General features: G+C 37.4%; 1 protein-coding gene across 1 annotated transcript in view; it reads left to right on the top strand.

Annotated features, from left to right (window-relative positions):
- frem2b (FRAS1 related extracellular matrix 2b) overlaps positions 1-13,147 on the top strand; it is a 62,643-nt gene that overhangs the window by 26,112 nt on the left and 23,384 nt on the right. The window contains exons 3-6 of the mRNA XM_032590317.1: positions 5,116-5,262; positions 7,744-7,974; positions 9,653-9,778; positions 10,749-11,000. Coding sequence (XP_032446208.1) covers positions 5,116-5,262; positions 7,744-7,974; positions 9,653-9,778; positions 10,749-11,000 — 756 coding nt within the window. The remainder of the gene's footprint in view (positions 1-5,115; positions 5,263-7,743; positions 7,975-9,652; positions 9,779-10,748; positions 11,001-13,147) is intronic.

The raw sequence follows: 13,147 nt of genomic DNA, 5'->3' as shown, positions 1-13,147 counted from the left end.
GCAACTCCACCAACCCCGGGTGCGGAAAGCGAGGAACCCAGTAGTCCAACAGGAGCCCCAAGCGGATGGCGAAACCGAGCCGTCGGATGGCAGCGTACGGCTTGGCCATCGCCTCCTTATACTCGCTGATCGTTTCCGTCAGCTCCTTTATATCTTCTGGGTCCATGATGTAAAACTAAAAAATAGCGTGCCTCACCGTTCGTCCTGGTCGGGTCCTTCTGTCATGAAGCGGTGGTGAGGGTTGGTGAGGCAGACGCTGTAGACCCAGGTAAGATGAATGTGATGATGAATTTAATTGTAAATAAGTCCAGTAACAAGCAGCAGGCACAAGGAAACACAGACGAAACAGAAGCTAACATTGACGTAACAATGACGAGGACCCGACGAGGAACAAGGAACACAGGTGGAGTTAAATACACGGGAGGGTAATCACAGAACGAGACACACCTGGGAACAATCAAGGGGAGGACAGGACAACGAAGAGACTCAAGGACACAAAAAACTCTAAATGAACACAGAAAACACAGATCCTGACAATTATTAGTAATATAAAGCGTATGCTTTACTAAGGCTCAGATTTTATGTGTTTATTAATAATTAAAGACCCTCTATAGTAGAATAATCTTGCTGCTTTTACTGCCAATTTAGTCTCTTTTTATAGCTCATTAATAAATAACATTACTACAGCATGCTGACTAGTAGTTTTTGTGCAAGCTAGTGTTTGTGCAGCTTTATGTTGATTTCTAATTAAAAAGATCAGACAAATTATGTTTTAAAATTAATGGGGACTGAATGATACATGCGTATTTTTAGGTGTGCTGTCATTTAATCAGCATTTACAGGTTGGTACCCGTTTATAGAGTCTGAGCACTGCGATGCTATCTCTGTAGGCAAATGGCTGCCTGTCTGTCTGCCCTGCTGAATCAACAGATGGGGGTTCATGGGGCATTGCAGCTATACAATGCTTGACGGTACCCAAATAAGGCCTGACTGCAACATGTATGTAGGGAGGAGACGGGGGCTCTCCATTGGCAGAGTCAGGCCTCTCACATTCTTTAGCCTCTCTGAAAAGCCTTCTGTCTCTCATCACACAACCACCACCACGTGAGCAGAGAGAAGTTGTACAGCTCAATAGACTGTTCATTTATTTGAAAAAAATGGTTAAGGTACAAGTGGTGAAAGAAAGGTTGAAACCTTCTGAAATTTCTACTACAAATGCTGAGTAACCTTGAATAAACCAGTCAAGCAAATCAGTTGATTGAACTAATAAAGTGTAATTTGTAGAAATTGATATAATGAATAATGCTTTTTAACGGCTGTCAAGCCCAAGTCAACAAAATGCACTTCAGTAAAAAGGAGTGAAAATAAAGGGATTTTGATGTAGTTCACTAAATTTAGTCTCAGCGCTTTAAGACCGAGTTAAAGATTAACTCTGGTGTTTTCCTTGGGGCCTCTTTGAAGTGGACTTACTTCAGCCCCTTCTTATCTTAATTAGAAAGAAATTTGGAGGAGTGAAGTGGTTCTTTTGAAACTGGCACCTCCACTCCCCCAGTTCCTTGAAGTCTGTACTAATACAGTTTTACCAGGTTGAAGTGTTTTCTCATGTTATTTTAGGCTTATGGTATAAAACTGTTTTATGTAGACTTGCGTCTGTGCAGTTCCTTGTGTTCCTAACTGGTCCTAATATCTAAATTGACAGAGCTATTGATACCTAATTGATGCCTAATTTATCTAAAACACATTCAAATAGTGTTGGTCAAAGTATTTTGCTTGTTCACCCTTTTCAAAATCTAGGTGAAGTTCATTTCACACCAATAAAACTGAATTAATCCACTTTCATTGTTTATTGCCGAAGCACTCTGTATTGGCGCTATATTTCAGTCCCAAAATGTATTACTCCTGGTTCATTGATCAGTTTTTTCAAAATAGAGATCACCAGCTTTATGCTTCAGTTTGCATATCGATTCTGTCACTGCTTAATATTTGCTTCCTGGCCATTAAGATCGCGTTTTTAAAATTATTTCATTTTTCTGACTCTTCTTTGTTTTTTTATAATTTCCACCAATTTCCACCATTTTCTGTGCCCTTTAGCACTTGATAGTAAATATTCTTTTTCCAAAGTCTTCCAATACATTGCTTAATTTCCAAACCATAGTAAATGGTTTATAAAGCTGAGGAGTCAGGATCTCTCTTGAGTTATTACTGTAATGATCCAACACAACCTATGCTTCTCTAAATGTTTGCACAGAACCTGGAGCAGATAGATGTGTGTGGCATTTCTCTCTCAACACTAAAATATCTCCAAAAAAGGCCAGGCCGAGCAAGCTGAGTAACCACTCTGCAGCCAACAGACTGTCCACTGACAATCTGGCCAATCTGAGAAATAAATCTGTTCATACAACTAAAATATGTGTTTATTTGGAATTCATGGCAAAACTATAATACAATATACAACTTTCTGGCTGTAAAGCTGAACTTCAAAAATAATCAAAATATGAAGTCTTAATTCAATATCCCACTGGGATTAGTCGGATATTCCTTCCAAGAATGTGTCTGTTCCAGTGCTGACATTTGATGGATCTGTTCCAACTGTTTCAAATTCCAACTCTAGTCTTTGGAATCTGAAAATACACCAAGGGAGGGATTGCCAACTTTGGATGGGAGTTTTAGAGTTTTAGGGTTTTGGGTGAAATCAGTAGCAATCAAAACATAGTATGAACAAATTTAAGTCAGAATACGACACTGTGTTAAACGCTAAACTGAATGATTTGTTGCATTGATGCTTACTGTGGCTGGAACCCTGCCAAAATTAACAATGTACAGTTTAAAAGACTGTTCTTAAAGTGACATCCAGTTTAAGCAGCTCATATTGACACCAATATCCTGTTTTTATACAGCACATTGTGTTTGGTCAGAAAACTGTGGATTGTTTTTGTTTTAAAACGAGAACATACCTCTTTGAACCTCAGTTTCATGAACAAATTATGTCCTTGCTGTCATACAAGTTCTTTTTTGAAGCATAAAATTCTTTGCCATAAACAAGATGGTTTATCGTTGCATTGGGACATTCACAGCATATGCATCTGACAACAACTTAAATAGTTTTTCTTTAAAAATGTTGTAAGTTTAAAATCATGGCTAAGATACCAGACAGATGGCCAAGACTTACTTTTTTGTTGCCTTGGTAAAGGACAGGCTCAAAAGCTTAGGGATCACACATGCAGTGTTTACCACTGGCACCAGTGCCACACTGCTGGCCTTAATCCAAGTGGTGCACTGAGGTCCTGTCATACAAAGGTCACCTGTCTTCAGAAGAATGATGTGGAACACACAGGAAGGAAAAATCCTGCTCTGTAGTAGACCTTAGGAAGGCATGACTCATGCAATGACTGTTTTACCAGCTAGTGTAATTGAATACAGCTCCTTCTGCATGTGCCTTTTTCAACCAAGACATTAAAGGTGAAACAGGAAATCTAGCTTTTTTTGTATTTTATTTAATTTAAAATTTGTGTCTCAATGTGTGTTGCAAAAACCTTAAAAGTCAAGAGAGTCATTTCTTTCTTGTGATCATATACACTGTTACACAGATGCTGGGGAGATTTTAATACCTGTTCAGGCACACACACTTGTTTATATTTATATCTACATCAGGACTTTGTGTTGACTTCCATTCAATTTAGTAACTGCATTTATGTCTAACCCAGACATTTTACTTAATCCTAATTATTACTAGTATATTCTTATCCCTAAGCTTCACCAAAACTCAATTCACAAGTTAATGCTAAATATAATCCCTGAGCCTAAACAAGGCCCACCTCATATTGGCAGGATTAGGAACAGGCTTTGATCTCCACAAGGCACATTGGTCTTCAGAATGTTAATAAATATGCCAGAAGTGGTACTAAGACGAATATAAATAAGTACACACACATGCATCATATCAGGACTTTGCATTGACTTCCATTCATTTTCCCTTCATTTCTATAACCTAACCCAGACTTTCAACCTAAACTGAACCACTACCAGTACATTCTTAATCCTAACCCTAATTTAAACCAAATACACACCTTAATCTTAAATCTAATCCCTTACCCATAAACAGTATTTTCCTAAAGGGGGCCTTATAAGACCTTACAAGGTGCAAATGCAAAGACACACACATACACACGCCTACTCACCCCATACATCCTAACCTCCCTTACACATAATACAACACCCATGGTGAAAGTGTAATGGCTCTACGGCGCTTAAAGAGAAAAGGAAATGAATGCAGCGAAGTGGTCGGCTGGAGGTGACAGATTTACTGACCATAACAATAAGGGTGGTGCTGTGCAGAGACTTTCACTTGTGCCTAACATAAACAACAGCAGCACTCTGAATTCTTTCTGCATTGTTCCTGAACCCTCCTGGCAGTTTTGCTTTTATCCCACCACTTTCTGTACTGTTAGCTGTTTAGTGGATCACTCATCTGAATCTCTCATGGCTCCTTCCTAATAGGAGAAGCCAGCAGGTCTCACTGTGCAGGCTTTAACTTTTATTAACCTTTGCCATTATTTACGCTGTTAGCTACTCCTATAGCAATTAAAATATCAAAGTCTGATGCAGTTTCTTTATGCGTCACTGTGTGTGCTTGTTCCAATGTTTTCTGGTGGGGTTTGTGTATCCGTGCACGTTTGATGTCTGTTTTTGTGCCCGCGCTTTGAGTCTTTATGGTCAAATGGTAGCAGTTTTGCCCTTCGGTGTTTTGAGCTTATAGTCTTTGAATAGAACTTCAAAAGGGAAGAATAAAACATCTCAGTTCAGCCAGAAAACAGACACCCTTCATCTTAATTAGAAATAAAGCAATTAGATTGCACAAACTTTGTTTCTTTGACATAAGGGTTTTGCACACCGCATACCTCCCACTGAGTCCTGGCTAAGACTCAAAATCAACTTCCTAAGATGTCAATGAAATCACTCTAATCAGGGATATTAAATTTTTGCTCCAGACTAAAAACAACCACCGTGTTCATTTAAAAAATATATTTTGAATACTCAGTCCTGGCTAGGTTATCTGACTATGTTTTCTTTTGCAGCTTTGTAAACTAAAGAACCTTCTTTCATTTCTATGTGCAGGAGGCAACAAGCTGAGAAACCAGCAGTTCAGGCTAAATTGGGCTTGGATTTCCTTGGAAAAGGAACACTATGTGGTGGACGAGGAGGTCAAGTTCCTAGAGGTGGTGCTGAAACGTCGTGGTTACCTGGGAGAGACTTCGTTTGTTAGTAAGTAGATCTTTCCTCAACCTGCCTTTTTTGGTAGCACAAAATCATGTCAATGCAATGAAAACTGTGGTCCTCAGATTTTATTTTAAAACCATAACTTAAGATTCTAACAAAGAAGTGCACAAAGAAGATATTGTTTGGCAAGCCATTATACTGAAAGACAAGCAGACTCTTTGATATATTTTGGGACAAAAGTAAGACTTGCTCAGAAATTCAGTAGGGTCACTCAGGTTATGACCTTTAACCTCTCTCATCCGGCCAGTGTTTGTGTTTCAATCAGACAATAGCAACGGACAATCCCATAATAGCTGTGTGTTCACATGCATAAGGCCTAAGTTAGTGACTATAAAGGATGAACTCAAGCCGTGAATTTACTAGAACAAAACACTTTTTAAATCTTGTTTGTTCAAAGTCTCAAATTTTTGCTACTGGTACCATTTTTTATTGTAATTAAAATGGCTTCTTGCTAAAGCTGTTGAGATCATTTCAGCCGGTTTTATATTTTATTTTCTAATGGTCCCAGTAACCATTAGACCAGTAAAACATAAAATGTAAATGTTAATAACATTCTGGTTTGATTTTTACTGTGCGTGTAGACTCACAGATGCTTTTGAATTATTTAAAAGGTTAATCTTTTAGTTTGACTCATACTCTATTGCTTCTTCTTTTAAAGGTGCCATAAGCTTTTATTGGGCCATTTTCTTAAAAACATAAAATGCGTACATCTTTGTTCTCTAGACATTGGGTGTCTTCTGTATCAATACATTTTAACTGGTCATTTTCAGCATCTATGCTTAGTTTTTTTTTTTCAGAAATACTTTAGAGAAAATCTTATAGTTCAATAAAGTCTGCTATATCATAACATCTCTTGCAAAAGCAAAAATGATCTTTGATTTTATATGTAAAAAATCAAAGTGCTGCCATGACATTCTCACTGCTCGCTGAGAAAGTTTCTCATAAAAAACCTTTTCATGAAAACTTAGGATAGCTTAATTTGACCTGCCATGCCAACCTCTGATCAAAGCATGCCCCCAGTGGTGGGCTATTGCCTCACTTCTCTGTGTACACAGTGAGGGCTGCACCAGTTTGGAGGCTACAGTTAGCCCACCTGTCATGAATCCTTAGAAAACTGCTGTGATCAGGGCCATTGAACGCAGGCCTCGTGTGGGGCATAGAATTCAGGCAAATTATATTTTCTCCTCTCATGGCTCTTTGAAGGCTGGGGATCTTTTAAGCCCCATTAAGTGTGACTGTTTTATCTCAGCATAGACGTGCAACAGCATTTTCCCACTATCTTCGCTTGCATATCAAAGTCCAGTTTCATTTTCATCAAATACTGAAACCGCAGCTTATAAGAATTGCTAACTTTGCAATCCTCAACCTGAAAATTATTGGATATATTGTTTATATTTACAAAGTAATTATAGTTTTCATTTCCTTTTCTTCTGCAGTGTTTCACATTTTTTATGCACAGCTACCTAACGTCTTTACATGTTTTTTTTTGTTGTTGTTGCTGCTGCGTGCAGTCATGCTTTCTTTCCAAAGCTCTGATGCATGTTATGTAGTCAGTTAGCAAAGACAATGGAGGCGCTGTGTGACATTTCACTGGCCTCACTGCTCTGACCCAACAGGAATCATGCCAGAGTCACCGCTATGGTGACTACGAGTATACAGCCAAACAGTGGGCATACAAAAGGTCAGAAACTGCATGGAAGACTAAGACCATTTTTGCTGAGATCAGGCTGGTTTCTACATTTTTTATTTTGTTCTGGCCAGGATGATTAAAAAATTATCCAGGTGTAAAATGTATCCCCCTTATCAGTTTTTTGGATTTCATACTCAGCTGGTCGTATTGGTCATCAAATATCAACTCAGCCTTACAAAAGAACAACAGAGGAAAAAGTGAGTGGCATATCAAATAGTTAATATCATCTTGTTGCTACCAAACAAATAAAAGAATTCCACTATTTATCAAAAGTTGTGTGCTGCTTTTATAAGAAAAAAATAGAGTAAAGAGCAAAACGTTATCAAAATTTGACTTGGTTGATGGTCTACTTCAGAGTTTTATCAGGCAGAGAGATTAGAATTGGAAAAATGGTAAAGAAAAAGTAAAGTTCCAAGGTTACAAAACACCAGAGAATCCACCCAGATAAAACTTTACAGCAGCTTCTTAAATAAGTCAAATGAAAGTAGAAAGCTAAACCCTTTTGATCCTTTGTTTTTTCCCATACAGGATACTCTATTAAAATTGTACATGGCTTTCATATACCAAACAACACAACAACAGTTTAATAGCTCACAAACACATCCTTTATCTAAACTAAGAGTTAACTTTACCTAAATCATAAAATCCAGTTGGCACAATAAAGTAGGCAAGAGAGCACAGAGCCTCTGAAGGTGAAATGTGAAGATTAAAAATTCACATACATAGATTGTAGAAGATGATAATAAACAAAAAAAAAATCCACATCTTTCTTTAAGGCATCGGCACAAAGGATAATACTGCAGTGAAGGACAAAGACTTCCGTGGGAAGGCTCAGAAACAGGTGCAGTTCAACCCAGGCCAGACCACAGCCACCTGGAAAGTCAGAATCCTGTCAGACAGCGAGTATGAGGTGTCAGAAACCTTCCAAATTGTTCTGTCCGACCCGGTGATGGCTGCTCTCGAATTCCCAGAGGTTGCTACAGTGGAGATCCTGGACCCAGATGATGGTCAGTTACTATTTTACTCAAAAATATGTTTGCAGCTTAACTCATCATGGTTTAAAGTCATACCTACTGCTACGGTTGTCTTTGATTTCTACTAAGCTCTTGTATGGTTTTGAAGCACACTTAGAAGTTTACTTTTGACAAGCAAAGATGTCAATTATGGTTTTGAAGAAGTGGCAACAAAAAACAGAATTACCACACGCTGTTTCTCTACTAAACAAAACACAAAAGCCTGACAAGCAGTATGTTCATATAGGTACTGTACAAAACTGGCTAAACCAGCAATTTTCTTATAGTTTGTTTGTCTTTTAAATAATAGAGAGCTCAGTTTCAAAAAAAAAAAAAAAATCCCTCAACCCTTATCAAAGCTAGCTTCATGTTTGGATTTGATCATGGAAATTCATCTTTCATCTGCCTGAGGGCATCAGAGCTCTATAAATACAGCGCTAATCCAGAAGATAAAAGAGGGCTGACAATGTAAAAATACTGAGCACTACCGTATTATGAAGGCTGGTACAGGTTCTAATTTTAGACAAGTATGGGCTTTGAAGGTATTGTCTTTCCTCAAATGTCATGGAACATTATTAGAGAGATTGGTTATGAACTTCATGTGAAATGCTCATTATGATAATATGGAAGAAGCAGAGCTTGAACAGATAAAAAGGAGCTCATGAAAAAAAAAGGTTTACTCTTGTAGACCTGGAATAGAGAAGAGCAAATATTGATCCTATAGGTCTTTACTGAGCAGAAATTTGTTGTAGACATTGTATAATAATTAACATGTTTATGAAAAGCTTGTTTTTAGGCAAACACTTGGAGGTGGAGGCCCGTCAAGAAAAAAAAAGTCAGCTGCCTTTCTTGAGTAAAAAGGTTTTGTTTTTTTCCTCATGCCCTGAACATCCTCTGTCGTCCTACAGCTACATCGATTATTATTGCATTCTACTGTTTATAGTTTTCAAAGTTTTAAAGTATTTTGGCCTGTCAAGGTCACATAAATTCCAAAGGCATAAAAATATTTCTTCTATTTTTTTTTTCTGAGAGCATATGCTTAGAAAGGCTGCAGGACCTCTACGTAGAACCAGTGAGAATAAATTATTACAGACCAGACCGACTACATTAGCTGAAATTCAGAAAAACTAAGTATTGTGGAGAGAAGCTAGAATATTATGTGTTGTTTGCACTGGGTTAAGAAAGGACAACAGATGTGGATTATTTACTACCTGAGCAGTACAATGACCTTCCTGCAGAGGAACTGATAATTGAAGCTGAAGCCACTTAAAAAGATTTTGTGACTGAAATGCTGCAAAATTATTAATGTTTTGAATGACCTACAAAACACAGGGAAGGAAACAAAAAAAAAAGAGTTTTCAAAAAATGTCCATTAAAGAAAATGTGATTTCTCAGTTTAGGAAGAGAAATTGAAACAAAAAATGTCTTCCAAGAAAACACTTAAATCAAATCGGAGTAGCAAAAAGCAAACTAGAAAGATGTTTTTTTAAAATCACATGACATTTTCCACATTTAAGAGGTCCAAACATCACAAATTCTTTTTTATGGTGTGAGGACCCAAAAAAAGTGCCAAATCTGTTTGCAAATATGGTAATTATGTTGTTCTTTTTGCATTCCTGTATTACAGTGCAAACAGATTGAACGTGAGTATTTAACTTTTTCCAACATACAGAATCAACAGTGTTCATACCCTCAGCTGTGTACAACATAGAGGAGGACATTGGTGAGCTGCTCATCCCTGTACTCAGACGTGGGGATGTGAATCAAGAGCTTATGGTTATTTGCTACACTCAGCAAGGTAACACCTACCTGTGTGTGTTAACATTAATGCTGTCTTAGTTATTGTTGGCATGTGGTTTTCATAAATCCTAATGTTTTTTAGTATTGCGTAACCGGTACAGACGCTGCAGATTTCTTCTTACTTTGTTTTATAAAGCTTTGACAGATACAGTTAAATGGTAAAATGGGCTGAACTTATATAGCGCTTTTCCAATCATTTGTACCCAATGCAGATTTTTCTTTGAAATATCACACATAAAACGATATAAAACAGCATTCAAAGGTTTTTTTCTCTAACCATTCTAAGAGGAGTCAGTATAAAGCATTTTTATGAAGAAAAGACAGACTGATCGATAACTAATTTTAGCAATGAGGCTGATTAGCAAGAACAGCATTACTAAACATTAATAAAAAGTGAAAAGTCACAGAGAAAGTCACTGAATTGCCAGAGAGGACTGAATACTTGCTAAATCTAGCGACAAAGTTGCCGAGTTGAAAATACGTTCTTCACTCAGCAACAATTTCCTTCCTTTCCATCACAGTGATCAGGTTCACTGATTGGAAAAAGAAAGTTTTTTTTCCCAGCTGGTCGCAGGTTAGAACTGGTCAACCTAAACATTGTTGGTCCGGTCATCCATGAGCGCAGATCCTGTAATCAGTGTTGTAAAGTATATAAATGACGATAATGATTCTATTTAGATGTTAATTAAATAATCTGCTGGTTTGGATTTGTTGGATGAGATTCTGATCTGGAGAGTTAAGATTAGCAACAAGCTTCAATAAACATTTTACAGAAAATTAACTATTTTGTATTGAATTACTAATATTGTTTTTTTCAGATGCATGGCAGACTTGATTGCTAAGTCAATAAGAGCTAAATATATTGTTAGAAAAAAAATGGCAAATTATACAACAGATCATGCTTTGTATTGTGTCAAATTTCAGCTCATTAAATTTGTATTCTGTAATTCTCTTTTCTGCCCGTTCAGTTTCCGCCACAGGCACTGTCCCCACCACTGTGCTGTCCTACTCTGATTACATCTCTAGGCCTGAGGACCATCACAGCATCTTGCGCTTTGACAAGGGAGAGATAGAGAAATCCTGTCGGATAGTGATAATTGATGATTCCCTGTACGAAGATGAGGAAAGCTTCAATGTCACCCTCAGCATGCCCATGGGAGGACGCCTCAGCTCAGAGTTCCCCACAGCCAGAGTCATAATCATTCCAGATATGGATGATGGTAAGAGAGCATTTCACTGATTGTAACTGTGCATTAAAATGCAATCAGTCCAATAAATTACAGGGCTGTGATTGTTCAGTGATTTCTTTGGCAATTTTTTTTTTCTACTTTTTACATTTTTAGAAATGTTTTAGGAATCAAAATAAACCCCAGCTTTTTCGTTCTAATTGCCCTTCTTTTCTAGAAGTGTTCTTTATGCCACGTACAAAGTGTAAAAGTGCCTGAACTTGGATGTATTCTTACAGCAGAGACAGTGGCTTCAGGAAAGGTTTTGAAATTCTTTTTCAACTCACCCATAAAATTATCAAGGGACTCAGAACATGCTGATGTCAGTGGCCGTTATGTTTTTGTATATTGTGTTTGTTTGTATTTCACTGACTATGTCTGTGAGAGAAAATGTTTGGGTGTGCAGTCTTCCTCCTTGGTGTTTATCTCACATCTGCAGGCTCTCATTGTTGGGCTGCTGGCTCCCATATCTTCCTGATTTCCTTTGTTCCGAACACCTGTCGGCCTCTCTTCACTCCCCTATCAATCTGGCAATCTGTGAAAGTACGGCTGCTGTGAGGACTCTATATATTGTAGGCAGGTCACAATGAAGCCAAAAAGCTAAGCATTCTAGCAAAATCATTCAAAATTTACCTTAAAAAAAAGTCACTTTTTTAGTCATATAATTGAAGTGATTAAACAATATTTGGTTATAAAAAATGTGCGTTGATTGTTTACTTTTAAAAGTAAAAACATGACTTCTGGCTCTAAAGCTTGAATGCTCATGGACAAAATTGGATTTGCATGAACGTACAATGGCAAACCAGTAGAATTGAGCTACCAGTTGATAATCGCTATTACATTTTTAAAAGACCAAACAGTAACTTCATCTGATTATTTAAAATCTATCACAGTAGTTCATATTTTAGTCCTTACTACAGTAGTAATATCATCCATAAATTTATGGAGAGGATTTTTTCCATTTGTACCTTAAAACCATAGACAAAACAAGAGAAAACAAAAAACACAAAACAGAATTATTTACATAAAATCCTAAGAGAGTTTAAAACCACACAACAGACTGTCATTATTCATTAAACAAAGCCAAAATGAAAAAGCTGTGTTTGAAAGGGGGTTTAAATATAAACTTTTAGTTCTGATTCTTGTAAAGTTTTTTTTTTTTTTTCTAATCGCCTCGCAAGGGGTCTTTTTGCGAGGCTTTTTGTGGGCTCTAGTGTCCCTTTTTTTTTTCAAAGTAGGCTGACTGGAAAGGTGGAAGGAAGACATGGGGTAAACGTCGTCGGGTCCGGGAGTCGAACCCACGACAGTCGCATCGAGGACACGTTGCCTCTGAATGTGGGTCGCGCTAACCCCTCCACCACGGCACACCCTGATTCTTGTAAAGTTTATGCTCAATTAAAACCACACAACCTGTCAACCTGTGCTTTATTGCCAAAATATATAATAGATCAGAAGCCAGTTTATAATCCCACAGTAAGCCAAGTTTGGAAAACACATTTGCTCTTTGCAGACATTTAGTGTGGAAATTTTAGATGCAAGTCATGTATTTAATGAAGATTTACAGACTCATAACACTGCAGGGATCCAATCAATATGCTAAGAGCATAAAAAGAACAGCTATTGAAATAAACGTAAAGGGATGCACAGATTAATAGTTCTTTTTTTAGAGGCTTTTCTTCCTTAATTTCTTAACTTCTTTATTCACTGACCCAACGCTGAACTTTTCTCATTTTCCTCCTCTGACTGGGTAATGTTTTCTCTGGGATCCTGCTGCTGCAAATTAGCTTACAGATTCCTGAAGAAACTTGATTGCTAACTTTTTTAAAGACCCTATGGCTGGGAGTAACCTTTTGTGCTTTTTATTTCTTTCTTATCAGTAAAGACTAACTGATTTCTGTAAGTTATATGTTAACTACGAGACTTTCCTATTTTACTCCACCTTTGTTGAAATCTGTAATTTTCCAGTAACGTTGATCAAATTTTTCAAAATCTATAGCTTTCTTTAAAACCTGCACAGTGAGGTTCTTATTTAGTCAATTCCGTTCTGTTTTATCCTTCCAGTCTGCTTTGAAATGGAGGATGCTACGTGTTTAAAAAAGTTAGCAAATTGTTGTAGCCTCGAGTGTAACCAGAGACTGAGC

The sequence above is a fragment of the Xiphophorus hellerii genome, chromosome 18 (assembly GCF_003331165.1).
Source record: "Xiphophorus hellerii strain 12219 chromosome 18, Xiphophorus_hellerii-4.1, whole genome shotgun sequence".
Lineage (NCBI taxonomy): Eukaryota > Metazoa > Chordata > Actinopteri > Cyprinodontiformes > Poeciliidae > Xiphophorus > Xiphophorus hellerii.
Note: the sequence above shows the minus strand (reverse complement) of the source record. Positions and strands in the feature narration are given on the sequence as shown.